The 13880-nt window shown below is 53.3% G+C and overlaps 1 protein-coding gene across 2 annotated transcripts; it reads right to left on the minus strand.

Annotated features, from left to right (window-relative positions):
• Positions 1-1620: 1620 nt before the first annotated feature.
• Positions 1621-9190, minus strand: ARMC5 (armadillo repeat containing 5). 2 transcript variants are annotated; one of them, XM_021707698.1, is made up of 7 exons: positions 8158-8776; positions 6108-6215; positions 5945-6009; positions 5223-5368; positions 3623-4122; positions 2814-2946; positions 1621-2711 (listed from the first exon to the last, which is right to left on the minus strand). In XM_021707698.1, the coding sequence occupies exons 1-7, from the start codon at positions 8633-8635 to the stop codon at positions 1901-1903; spliced, it is 2241 nt and encodes a 746-aa protein (XP_021563373.1). In that variant the 5' UTR covers positions 8636-8776; the 3' UTR covers positions 1621-1900. The 2 variants fall into 2 exon arrangements, with proteins under 2 accessions (XP_021563373.1, XP_008046606.1); XM_008048415.1 differs by having other exon boundaries at positions 5223-6009; positions 8158-9190.
• Between the last annotated feature and the right edge of the window lie 4690 nt (positions 9191-13880).

A 13880-nucleotide genomic window follows, 5' to 3' on the forward strand; every position in this document is an offset into this window, starting at 1 on the left:
GGGAGCGCCCCGGCCCACCCAACCCAGCCCGCCGGCCTACCGCGGAGACGGCCACACCCCAGCCTTGGCCTCAGCTGCAGGGAGCCCCAGGCGGCCAGAATCAGAGTCAGAGAAGCAGCTCTTCTAGACCGAGTTCCTGCCTCGTGAGCCTTATAGGCACAGACTGAGGCCCCCAAACCCGGCACCTGAGTCTTAGAGACCCCCTCCCACCCAGCCTCTTGCTAAGTGATTTGTCCCAGACAGACTTTTGGGGTTGGTGGCAGGAGTTGAACATGTTCTCAGGCTCAGTCAGACCTCTGGTTCTGAGACCTTCCATTCGAGACCTTGACAGACATCCCAAGTGGCATACATTCCAGACACAAAGAAATTTCTGAGGGAGAGATAAACACAGTGAACCCACCCACAGACTCTAAGCTGGGACCTTCTCTCCAAGACTTGGAAATAGCCACAGATAAACAGAAGACCCAGATGCAAGCTCCACGCAGACTCAGGGGAAACACTCCAGGCAGCCAAACCCCCACTAGCCTGCAAGACAAAGCTCTTCCCCAACACTGAGATGATCCTTGCCCATTCCCAAACAGCCCTTTCCCAAGATGCTGGTGAACACAGAGAAGAAAGCAAAACACAGGTTACAGCCACAAAGTAACAAGAGGCCTTCCCTGGAATGAGAACCTGAGAAATCAAAGTGGAAGTGAGACATTCTAGAGATGGGTATGGATAGACAACTGTGCTGCAACTACTCTTTGGACAGATCTGAGCACTGGACTGTGGGTTTCAACCCAGGAGCAAATCAGAATAACTTGGGTAGGCTTTTAAAAATGTTAATGCTCAGGACACCCCCAGTCCAATTCTGTCAGAAAGGGCCCACGTTTTTCTTTTTTTTTTTTTTTCCAAGTTATCTGTGTGGTTCTAATGTACAGTCTGAGAACCAGAGACCTGGATAAACACCCACAGAGGCACAGAGACACCGAGTGCCAACCTTAGCTCCCAGAAGCAGACCCTGGGAAACCCAGCCCAGCACTCTCCTCCAAGTAAGGCTGCCAACTGAGTAGTCAAAGATCTGGAAGCCAGGTGACAGAAACTCTACCTTGGACACCAAAGCAATGTGAGTCCTTCCCTCTCCTGATGCTACTAGCCTAAGGCTTTGGCTCTCTCTGAGCACTACTAAGACATTGCTTCAGAGACTCCAGGCGCACAGCAGGTCTTCCTTAGATGACAGTGAGACATATGGCCCAAGAGATGAAAATGGATCCAGAGACTGAGGGCCCAAGATGGGCAAAGGACAGTCAGTAAACTGTAATGGCAAGGACTGACACACACCCCACCTTCACAGCACAACCAAGGTCTATGTGTCCAGCTGGATGGCTGTATCTAAGCAATGAGGCCCCATGACCAGGAAGCAGACTTCCCCTGGGACCCAAAACCACGTCCTAGAAAGAAGCCTGGGAACTTCACCCTATCCCAGGGCTCCAGGAACCACTGGTCAATTACTTTTGAATCTCTTACATGACAAGCGTGGCCTCATCAAGGACACAGAGACCTGGATAAGACGCTGCTTGGTGGGTGAAGGGGTGGAGGTGCTCCCACAGGAAAATAAGCAGAAACATGATACAACACAGGTATCCAACTCCAAAGTTTTTAATCTCAACTCCAAAGGGCTGGGCCAGGCCAGGTACCTGGGGCCCTGGGCTGTTCTCCTTCTCCTGGGCCCCATACCCAGAGCCTGGCCTCGGCTTCTCACTCCTGGGTCTTCAGACCATCATCCTGGGGTCTCGGTTCCATCTTCTCATCAGACTTCAGTGATGACTCCTCCTGCTCAATCTCCTCTCTTGCCCGTCTGAGGGAGGTCACCTTCACAGCCAACTCATTCTTGGGTCCCCTCCCAGGGGACATCAACAGTCTAGGCTGGGACTCTGGCCCCTGACTCAATCCCCATCACCACAGCCAGTAAAGCCTCAGTCAAGAGCCCTGCCTCTTCACCTGCTGCCTCTACAAGCCCCACCAGGGCCAGGGCTCGCTTTCTTGGGCACTGCCCTGGCCCCAGTGTCCAACGGGCACAGTGGGCAGCCAGCCGGGGCCGGCCCAGGCGGAATACTTCACCCACTGACTCTGGGCCACATTCAGGCCCCAGGTGGATACGGCCCACAGCCTCTTCCAGCTCCTCCTCCAGCTCAGGCAGCAGGAAACGCCCAGCAGCCTCCAGTGCCTCCTCAGCCTCTGAGCCCAGCAGGGGCTGGCCTAGTGGAGGCACAGGCCCCAGGGCAGCCCCACAGCCCCGGCAGCCATGCAAATGGTGCAGGACAGGCCAGGCTGCACTGGGTGACAGACCTCGCAGTGGCACCAGGTCCATCTGGGCTTCCGCAAAGCTGCCAGATAACAGGGCCCGGAAGAAAGGGGAGGCGGTAGCCGAGGCAGCTCGCTGGGCAGGGAGATGTAGGCCTGAGTCCAGCAGGAAGCGCAGGTCAGGAGCTGGGATGGGGGCTGGGCCCAGCAGAGGTTCATAGAGGCAAGGGGAAGGTGGGTCTAGATCCATGGGGACTGTAGGTAGGAGAGCTGGGCTCCCAGTGGGAGACACCAGACCTTGGAGGCAGGAAAGGGAGTCCGCAGCAAAGAAGAGGAACAGTGGGTGTGGAGCAGGCCGAGTGAGTGCTGTGAGGAGGAGACGGAGGCCACCCTGGTCCAGAAGTAGCCGGCGCCACAAAGAGGGCTTCCTATGGCAAAAAAGAGAGTCTTTCAGGAGGTGGAAAAGGATGAGACTGGGAAACAGCAACATTGCTCCCCAGGCCCCTGCAAGGCATCCACATCTCCCTTACCGGCAGATGAAGGGCAGGGTCAGTGCACAGGCCACACGGTCCTCAGGGCTCCCAGAGAGCAGCAGGTGAGTGAGGGCACCTACTCCAAAGGGTGACTCGGCCTGTACGGTCAGGTTCTGCAGCAGCATCTCACCTGCAGGGATGGGCAGAGCTGGTCAGGTTAGAGCTGGGGATGGGCAGGAAAAGACCCTGAGCCCTTGAAAGGAAGGAGGGTAAAACCTCAGGGCAAGAAATCAGGTCACAGAAGAGAGGGATATCTGCAGACCCCGGAGGGCTGGGGTCAGGACACTAAAAACTAGAAGTCAAGGACAAGAACAGAAAGTGAGATGGTCAGTGTATGAGTCTGAGCCCTCAAGGACTAAACAGTCTGCAGTCATGAGGGGCAAAGAATACAGGGCAGTCCCAATTGGTGGTGGAGTCTGGGGAGAACACAGTGCCTGAGCCTGGCCTCACAAGTTAGTGTGCTTGGTGGGGGAAGTAGTCGGGTCAATGTATAACAAGAGCTGATGGGATAAAGAAATGCAGACGGTCAAGATTCTAGGTTGTCGGGGGCCACATCTGATGTTAGGGTATCTGCACTCCAAAGCCTGGTATGAGAACAGAGCAGAACTCTGCATGCTGAACCTGTGGAGCAGAAGGGAGTGTCCCACTCCCCATCCCTACCCCAACCTAGTAACTGGGGTTGTCTGGAAGGTGGGCTGAGGAAGACAGTGAGAGGGCAGGTGAGTGGTAAGGTGAGGTTCCAGGCCCACAGAAGGCACAGGAAGAGGAAGAAGCCTCTCACATGGGCAGGAAGGTGAGGGACTTACCCAGCTCTCTGTGCTGGCTGCAGCGAGCAGGCCGGGCCCGCGGTGCAGGCCAGTCGTCTGGTGCAACGCCTAGCACCAGCCAGGCACGCAGCAGCGCTGCACCATAGCTGCGCACAAAGGCCTCGAGGCAGGCAGGGTTGCAGGTGAGGCGCGCCAGTATGCGCAGGACCCGTGGGCTTGGTGGGCCAGGAGCACCAGTCACATAGGCCAGTAGGCCACACAGTGCCGGGCCGGTCACCAGTGCCCCGCTTGGGTCAGGAGCTTGGGAGAAGCGCGACAGCAGCAACAGTGCTGGCCCCTCACGTCCCCAAGGCTCCTCAACTGCGGTGGTGGCAGGGCTACGGCCAGGGGTGCGTGGTGTGCATGGCATCCGCAGCGAGGTAGGGCTGGGGGTGGGGCTGGCTGGCTCTCCTGGCTCTGACAGTGGGCACTGCTCAGGAGACCAGTCAGGAGAGATGTCTCCAGGGTCCGCAGCATAGCCCTCGGAGATCAGCCACGACCTGCGGAGGGCAAAAAAGGGAAGGAGGCTGAACCCAGAGCCAGGGAGATGGTGCAGAGTCAGAGGAGCCACCTTGAAAGGAGGTGATGCCAGGGAAGAGGAGCAGGGCAGATAAAGGCGGGTAGGGGAGAAACAGAGGTGGCGACCCAAACCTCACTGAGCAATCTCTGATGCCTATCTGTGCCAAGCCCTATTTTAGGTGCTAGAGAAAAGAACAAAAAAGTCCTTGTCCTCCTGGAGCTTATGTTCCAGTGAGAGAAGGTAGGCAACAACATAAATAAGTAAAACACATGGTATGCTAGTGTGGAGTTACTGTGTAAAGTAACAACAGAGAAAAATAAAAGGGAATAGAAAGAGCTGGGGAAGGAGAGAGTTGGAATTTTAAATAAGTTTACAACAGTAGCCCCCACTGAGAAGGTAAAAGCTGAATAAAGACTTGAAGGAGGTGAGAGAGGAGGGCATACAGAAGGGAAAATGTCCTGGGCAGAGAGAACAGCAACCAGAGACCCCGAGATGGTACCTACCTATCATACTCAAAAACTAGCTAGAAGGACAGTGTGTAGGAGTACAGTCGGCACCAGGCAGAGTGGCAGGAGATGAAGCCAGAGAGTTCACTAGAAGGCTGACATTTATTAAGCAATGCTTACTGCTAGGTAAGGAGCAAAGTACCCTCATGTAACCTTTACAGCAACACCATGGGGAATATATGTTACGCACACAAAAATCAGAGTCTCAGAGAAGTCAATTAGTTCTCCATGATATTTTGGCTCATAAGTGATGGTAACAGAATAAGAACTTGGACTCCAAAGAAAACCACCTTAACCAGTGCACATACTACCTCCCAGTGAACTGTCTGGGGTCTAAAGTTCAAAGGTTCTGGAGTGAAACTAAGGTCAAAAGGTAGATCCAGGTGGGAGGAGGTATGTTTAGTGGGGACTAGAAGGTGGTCATGTCAGAGAAGAACAAGGAATCAGGAGTCCAAGTCAACAAAAGTCTTCCTGAGACAGAATGGAGGCAGGGGTAGCGAAGAGGGCCAGAACAGACATAAACCCCCACTCCACCACATTGCTCACCCTCCCAAGCCCTGAGGTGGGGACTCACCTGAGGCTTTGGAAGCTTCCAGCCTCTGCCCGCTCAGGGGTCCGCTCCTCCGGGAAGTCCCAGGAAGCAGCTTCTCTTCCCTCTTCTTCCTCATCACCAGCCTCACCACACAGCTGCCCAGCCAGAAGAGGTACAAGCCCCAGGGCCTGTAGCCGGCCCAGGGCCCCAGTATCATAGAGAAAGCCCACAAGGGCAGATACAACACGAGGGTGCCAGGCACTGGCACGAGGGTCCCGCAGCAGGCCCATCAGCAATTCCAAACCACCAGCGTCCCGCAGCCGGGCCCGGTTGATGGCCTCCCGGCATAGGAGGCACACAGCTCGTACCAGGGGCTGCTGGGAAACTGGGCTGGACCCATTGGGGCCCCGGCGCCGCCGGAGCTCACCCAGTAGCACCTCCACACCACCAGCATTGCCCAGTGCAGGCCGCACCAGGCCCTGGGCACACAGGTTGGCGAGGATCAGAATGGCTCCCTCGCGGACTGCCCGTTTGGGATGGGAAGTCAAACTAACAAGTGGACCCAGGCCCCCACCCAGACTTAGCTGCTCAGCACAGGCCCGGGAGCAACCTCGGCTGAGTTCCAGGAGGGCACGGACTAGGGCAGAGGTCAGTGCAGGGTCTGGGGCAGCGGCAAGGAGCTCAGCCAGTGGGCGCACTGCTCCCTGCTGTGCCAGGGCCAGGCGGTGCTGGGGTGAGTCTGCCAGGTTGCGGAGGGCACGCACCACACTCTGCAGGCACTGTGAGTCCTGGTAGGCTGTCAGACTCTCAACGAGAAGGGGAACAGCACCTGAAAAGAGGAGGAAAGGGGAGGATGAAGGGTGAGCAAGGATGCTCAGGCCCTTCTACCCCAAGTCCTAGCTAACCCCACCCTCATAGCCTTCTCACCAGCAGAGTGAATGTCCCCACAACTCTCAGGTTCCATGGCTAAGTTCCCCAGAGCACGAGCTGTTCGGTTCTGGATGCTGTCTGTCTTCATGCTCTGAAGAATAGTCACTGCAAGGAGAGTTTGGGCTTGTGAGAGTTCTACCCTTTATTGTCTCTCTCATCAATCACCTCAAGAATGTGACCCAAAAGGGTCGGGGAAGGCTTTCAGAAGAGGCTGACACTTGAGCCAGGCCTGGAGAGCTAAATATTTGCTAAAAGGATGACGATGGGTATGTTAGAGGTAAGACCCAGTGTCTGTGCTATGACCTCATGAAGGCTTCAAATACCAGACCAAAGGGTCAGGACTTGAATGTGAAGGTACTAGGAGCCATGCAAGAGTTTTCAAAACAGGAGTGGCATGATACACTCTAGCATCCATAGAAAGAATTGATTACAGGGGAAAGGAATAGGACGGGGGAGTGGTGAAGAGACTGTCACAACAGTCCAGGCAAGAAAGGACAATGACTTGAACCAACTCAGCTACCAGCACCAACCAGCACAGGTACTGCTTCTCTCTATAGAGAGAAGCGGATGGACTCAGGAGATATTTAAATGCAAAACAGTAACTGAATCATGGGGATTATTTAACGTGCCAGGCCTCTTGTCAAACACATTACAGCCCACGTGAATTTTATATAAATTTTAAATTAGTTAATGCTTCACTTTAACCCCCAAATTAAGATTTCATCAAGACTTGAATAATTTCACGGAGGGTAGGCAATGACCTACAAACTGTGTTCACATCATTGTCACTAGGAGGCACCAATTTAGCTGGTAAAAAGAAAAGCTTACCTTTTGCTGCAATTTGTCTTACTGAGCTAGTCTATTTTATTTTCCCTTGCTTTCTAAGTGACTACTGGATTTTTTTTTTTTTTAGATGATATCTTGCTGGAGTATGCTAGCTATTCACAGGTGCAATCACAATTCACTGCTGCCTTGAATTCCTAGGGTCAAGGAATCCTCCTGCCTTAGCCTGCAGAGTAGCTGAGACTGCAGGCGTACACCACACATGTTCCACTTGTGCTAGTTTCTAATAACTTGAAGCACACAGCCTTATGCTTAGAGTATTTGTATGCCATATTTGTATTTTCTTTTCTCGCCACTCCAATTTTTCAAGGAATCCTAGCCTCAGAGAGGTTAGGTGACTTCTGCACAACCCCTTTTCTTAACCACTACACCTTCTGGCATCCAGCTTACCAAGTGGGATAGTAGACACTGAATGTCTGCTATGAACATCATAACTGGAGAATGAGAATCATCTGAAACAGGGATTTAAAAGCTACTTATCAGCCAGGCACAGTGGCTCATTTTGGGAGGCCGAGGTAAGAGGACTGCCTGAGCCCATGTGTTAGAGACCAGCCTGGGCAACTTGGAGAGACCTCATCTCTACCAAAAAAAAAAAATTTTAGCTGGGCGTGGCGGCGCGTGACTGTGGTTCCAGCTACTTGGAAGGCTGAGGCAGAAGGATCACCTGAGCCCAGCAGGTCGAGGCTGCGGTGGCAATGAGCGTGCCACTGCACTCCAGTCTGGGCGACAGAGTGAGACTCCAACTCAAAAAAAAAAAAAAGGCTATTTATCGGGTATTCACAAATTCTCCCTACTTGGGAAACGAGGACACCAGAAGCCCAACCCCCACCAGTATGTCCAGGTAACAAACATGCACTTGTATCTCTGAATCTAAATTTGTTTAAGTAATTAATTTTTAAAAAAAGAATCATCTGAAAAAGTCACCAAATAACCCTTTGGCTTCTGTCAGTCCAGATGTGAGAAAAGTGCCCAACAACTGATACCCAGATAAAGGCTGCAATTATCAGGTCTGGGTGGCCTCGAGTATAATCTACAGAGAGCAGTGACGTCACGGGGCACAACACCTTGAGAAATGAGGGGGTGCTGCGTCATTACAAAGCATGTTATTCCGGGCTATGACCCGAAGGACTCAAGACTGCCCAGGTCCAAACAAAGAGGCAGACGCCGGTGAAATCTTTCTAGGAAATGGGGGCGGAACACTTACCCAAAGAAAGTATACCTCCGAGTCTGCGCACTTCAGCTCGGCACGCCCCTTCCGTACAGCAGTTGGCTAGGATGCTGAGCGCCAAGTCCAGAGTCTTGCGCAAGCGCACTGGCGGCGAAGGCGTCGAAGATGACACAGCGGAGGGGGCGGAGCCCGACGAGGGGGCGGGACCAGAACAAGCAGCTGACACGACCGACGAGGGGGCGGAGCCAGAGCCTGCCTGGGACGGGGCGGGGTCCGCAGCCGCCGCTCGCCGTAGCAGCGCGAGGAGGGGGCGGAGCCCGCCGCGTGCCCGGAAGCGCTCGATTCCCCCCGCTGCCTTGATGTGGCGCGTGCGGAGCGCTAAGAGCGCACGACCCAGGGGTGTCTCGTTGGTCGCTGGGTCCTTTTCCCCACCCAGACCCTCCCCGGCCGCCGCTGCGAGCTGCGCGAGGCAGAACGAGAGCGAGTCCGCGGAGGTTGGCTTCGCAGCCGCCATCTTGGCTCAGGCCTAGGCTCCGCCCCCCTTCTCGCCACTTATCTGAGGGAGAGGCCCTGGAAGAGGGGCGTGGCTAGGCTCCTCCTCTCTGACGCTTTTCAGATAGCGCCGCAGTAGTTATCAAGCGAGTCGGAAGTTGTAGTTCTCGTTGGTGGAACTCTGATTCTTGCACAGTCGCAGGAAGCACTTTTGGGGCGAGGGTATCTAATCATCGTGCGAGCCCAGGAAGCGCGTGCGCTGCGTGCGGGGATGCGTAGTCGGCTCCAAGCTTCACACGCCTACCTTCGGATGGATGGGAAACGCTCTTCCAGGGGTCTCCGAGTGGGCCGGCGCCTCTGGAGAACCCAGACGTCCACCCGTGAAGTCTTGGTACCGTGCAGCTCCGCCCCTGGCGTGTCCCTGGCAGGGACCGCCTTTCCTCCTTCAGGCTCGCTTCGCTGCCCCCCAGCGGCGGCCGGGGCCAAAGTCCGGGCTGACGGACTCCGAGTGCCCCGAGCCAGGCCGAAGATGTCAAGTTCCCGACAGCGCCGCAGAGGGGGAGCCGTCTCTCGGTCAAGTGAATGAGAAGGTTAAATCTACCGAGAACGCTCGCTGCCGCTTTATAGAGCAGCACGGGCTTGTGGACTTGAATGTTTCCTGTGCCAGACCCCTAGTTTCCGAGTGCCCCGCGCTCTGGCTTTCTTCGCTTGTGCGCTCAGTAGCTGGGCTCTAGGAAAGCGGGCGCTCTTCGCCCGCCATGGAGTCAGGCGGCGCCAGAAGTGGCTAAGGAGAATCCCGAAGGGACGGAGCGGCAGAGGAACGGGACGTTAGGATCCCAGGGAGCCTCCAGGTCGATTGTGAGATGGTTCACCCAAGCGGCCCTTTCTGGTGTAGCAGGGGCAGCCGGTTGCCCAGGAAATACTGCTGGGCCTGCAATACCTTTGAGCTCAGGTTCTAGCCCTGGGGGGAAAGATTTTGCCAAGACTAGCTGTATTGCAATTCCCAAAGCCTTCAAGTGCGGGAACTGTGGGCTGACTGCAGCCTGCCTCCCCGACCTCATTCACCACCAGAGCAGCCACAAGCCTTGCAATTTCCAGAGTGTGGCAAAAGCTTTCGACGTGGCTCAGATCTAGTTAAGCACCACCGGGTACACACTGGTGAAAAACCATAGCCCTGCCCTGAATGAGGCCATTGCTTCGGTGTCAGCTCCAACCTCTCCAACACCGTCGCTCCCACTCAGGCCTTTGGCTCCACAACCGACCAGAGTGTGAGGAGGCTTTTAGCCACAGCTTCCACCTGGTTAAACACCAAGAGGTGCACACAGGTGAAAGGCCCCCCACCTGTGGCAAATGTGGTAAGACTTTCAGCGTTAGCGCCAATCTGATCCAATACCAGTGCATGCGTACGGGGGAGCAGCCTTGCTGCTGTGGGAATTGCAGCAAGAGCTGCAGCCTTAACTCCAACCTCTTGCAGCATCAGCACTCACACAGGAATGAGAAGCCCTTCCGGCGTGTCTGGTGCGGGGACAGCTTCAGGTGTAGTTCTTATCTGCTCAAGCACCACCAATCACACACTGGTGAGAAGCCCTGCAACTATTGTGAGTGTGGCAAGAACTTCACCAACAGCTCGGACTGCCTACGGTACCAGCGCACCCATAATGGAGAACAGCCCTTCAAGTGTTCTGAATGTGATAGTGGCTTTAGTGAGTGCACCCAGCTCACTGAGCACCAGCACATCCAGTATGGCCCTATGCCTGTCCAGTATGTGGCAAAAGCTTTTAGCACAGCTCCAAGCTTCTTAAACACCAGCACTCATGCATGGATGAGAAGTCCTATAAGTGCCCTGATTGTAGCAAGAGTTTTGTGGAAAGTTTGAATCTGCTGCACTGGCACACTCATAGACCAAGAAGCCTTATGTTTACAATGAGCCAGATCTCCCACCTGATTGTCCACCAGGTGGCCCACAGTAGTGAAAAGCCCTATGTCTGCCTGCAGTGTAGCAGGGCCTTTGCCTGAAGTACCAACCTGGGCCGCACCAGAGTGGCAGCCTCTATAAATATCACTGGCCTCCATTTTAGCTCAAATTTCATCTCTGATTTTGGTCCAGTCCTCAAGGAGCTTGAAGGGACCAGGATCTCTAAGCAGACCCCCTTTTTACTCCCTAAGTCTGTTGACTTAAGAGCTGGTAATGGGATTTAGGAGGATCTCCACATCTTTTGCCAGGCCTAGGTTGAGTCAAGGAACCCCAGGCTGAAAGAACACTAGAGCTGTGATCACTGCCTTCAAAGAGTCTTCCCAGATAAAAGGGGTTAGGTCTGTTCTCTGAGGCTACAAAAAATATTGGTCAGCTAGAGGGAAAGTTTATGGATGGCAGGAGCTGTCCAACCCTAACCCACCTGCCTGCAGATATGGGATATCTCTGGCAGCTGCTGACCCAAATCTTTCACAGGCTTAGGGGGTGATGGGGCTAACTACATTAAGAGCAATGACTGTCTCTTTCTAGAGGAATGAGACCAGTAGCCAGGCAAGCCCCTGTGAGGAGTGCAACTGCATGAGGGGTGGGAGGGTCATTCCTAACCTCTAGATGGGACTGTGAGCAAGGCTGTGTTCTGGTAGAGGGACCAGAGCTCTGGGGTGTATGACTCTGTTAAAAGACTTCTCACAACATAAGAACTCTCTTTAGTGGTAGGACCCCAGAACAGACCTGTCTGTTGAGTTCAGGGGGTTCTTTATGGCATTTTCAGGTAGGGGCTAAAGGTCCAAGGTTTGTCATTCCCTTTCTCAGCCCCTTCCCTCACAAGTTCCCCAAGCTCTTTCTCTGCTCCACTGTCAGTAGAGGAAAGGGTGGTAAAGACTTGCTTGTGTGTAGACACTGGGCCCTGAACATGGCTCTTTTCCCTAGGCAGTGCCCAAACAAATGAATTTCTACTGGTAAAACTTAGTGTATATGGGAGCTGGGGAGGCTTCCCAAAGCACTACATAATCTATACTCAGAGCTGAGAGTCTGAGCTATTATGCCCTGCCCCTGAGCTGCCTTTGTTCCTTGGAGAGGCACAGACTGTAGCCCTTTTGGAGTTGGAAGTGAGAGTTGTCTGTTTCAAGGGCCTAATGCCCACCTCTAGGACCGTGGGACAATCCAACCATTAGCCATGGCATCTGGTCCCCTTCCCCCTAGTTTTGTCTTGTTTCATCAGGCTTGCTGGGTCTAGGACTGGACCCACAGAGTAGGAGCTAAAGGGAAGGAATATGAAGTAACCACACCCTCAGCTTCTAGCACAGTGTCCAGGATTTCTCTTCTTATCTGGGTGACCTTGGACAGGTACACCTTTCTGAGTCTCAGTGTCTTCATCTGCAAAACAGGGATGACTGCCTCACAAGGCTGTGGTGAAGAGTCCATGGGAATACCTACATGAAGCACCTAGGTCAGGGGAGTGACTCAGTAAACTTCAGTTCCCCTTTCTTCCTCAAGTCTAGAGCCCTGTTAACAAGCATCATGCCAGCTCACACAATATCTCCTCCCCAAGAAATGAGCAAGACAGTCTCAGACCTGGGACAGCTACCCTGTGAAGGAAATGGGCTCTGGGATCAATAACAACAGAGTGAATGATGGTGGTGGTGAAGGGGCCTTGCCTGGAGTAAATCCAAGAAGCTTCATGGAGGTGGCATCTAATGAGTGATACTTGCCTCCTCATGCCAGGAGCAATAAATGCCACCCTGCAGGGTGTCAATAATGAGAAAAAGGGTTCTTTACATGTTCCTTATTAACAAGCCAGGGTGTGAGTTGGAGGCCTGAGCCCAGCACACACATAGTAGACACTCAATAAATAATTGTGATCAGGTCCTGTTTACACTGCTTGCTAGTGGCCACAGACCTCCATTTCCTCAGAGTTGCATTGAGTGGGTGTCAAGCAATGTAAATCTACTCTGCAAAATCTGTATACGAACGTTAGATATATGGTAGAGGTGGGCATGGGAGGAGGATTTGTTTACAAAATCCCTCTCAGAGAAGGATTTTAAGATTTCTGGGTCTGTTTGCTTGTTTTGTAAGCTAAATTTGCACATCAGGGCAAGTATTCCTGGGCCTCCTCTCCTCTCAAATTGCATAAAACGGGCCCTGATCCGAACAAGGAGGCAGTCTTCAGAAGCAGGAAGGATGGACTTAATCCAGCAGGAGTTTATCCTGTGCCCTGCATTCACTGCACCCTGAGCTGGGTTTAGAAGCTGCCTAACTGTCCAAGCATGTGACCAGTGATTAGGTCACAGACGAAAAACATTTGTTTTGGCCCTCACACTGTGTGTGTGTGTGTGTGTGTGTGTGTGTGTGTGTGTGTGTGTGTAAACAATTGAGCCAACATTTAGATCCAGACTTTTCTTTCTTTCTTTTTTTAATTGGAGTCTTACCCTGTTGCCCAGGCTGAAGTGCAGTGGCACACTCATGGCCACCACAGCTCAGGCAGTCTTTCCACCTCAACCTCCAGAGTAGCTGGGTTTTAGATGTAGAGGTCTTACATCACAATTTAGATTTCTGGGTTTGTTTGCTTGTTTTGTTGTCTAAATCAGAAGATTCAGAAACATTGGATCTTTATGGCAACAGTTTGTCAAGTAGTGGCTATCCCAAACATGGACAGTCCTCGCCATTCCCTGTCGAATCCCTGCCTCAGCATGTTTTGTTTGCATCACTTACCTGACACACACAGTATCCTTAGCTCAGGAAATCCAGATAAGGCATTTGAGGTTACAATCCCCAGGCTACACTGCCATGGGTGAGAAGGACCCTTCCATACAGTGAAGCCAGAATGTCCCTTTCTCTCCACCCCTTCTTACCATTTTCCTTTCCTCCCCAAACTCCTTAATAACAGACCTGTTCTCCTTCCCTGACCCTGCCTGTCTCCCTGCTACCCTTCCCCTCCAGATATCACCCCCTAATTTGAAGCTCCTTTCCCTATCTGAAAAGGGGCAGGGATAGAGCATCCAGGCCCAATTAAGCAAGACAACCCCCCAAATGCCTTGGTCAGAGATCAGGGTATTGGGCCCTGGCCCTTATGGGCCTCAGGGAGATTGTTCCTGGCAGACATTCTTCACAGAGCTATTGTGGCAAGCGGACAGGTATGGAGGTACTCTGTAAAAGCTAGACTGAAGAAGAGGTGGGACTCAGTAACAGTATCTCTCCTGGCTGGCCCTGCTTCTGCTTAGTTTATTGGGGTTTCTTTTGAGTTGGAGTCTCACTCGGTCGCCCAGACTGGAGTGCAGTGGCCGCTCCCGGCCAC

Source organism: Carlito syrichta, unplaced genomic scaffold (genome assembly GCF_000164805.1).
Source record: "Carlito syrichta isolate Samal-C Ts95f unplaced genomic scaffold, Tarsius_syrichta-2.0.1 Scaffold123424, whole genome shotgun sequence".
In the NCBI taxonomy this organism is placed as follows: Eukaryota; Metazoa; Chordata; class Mammalia; order Primates; family Tarsiidae; genus Carlito; species Carlito syrichta.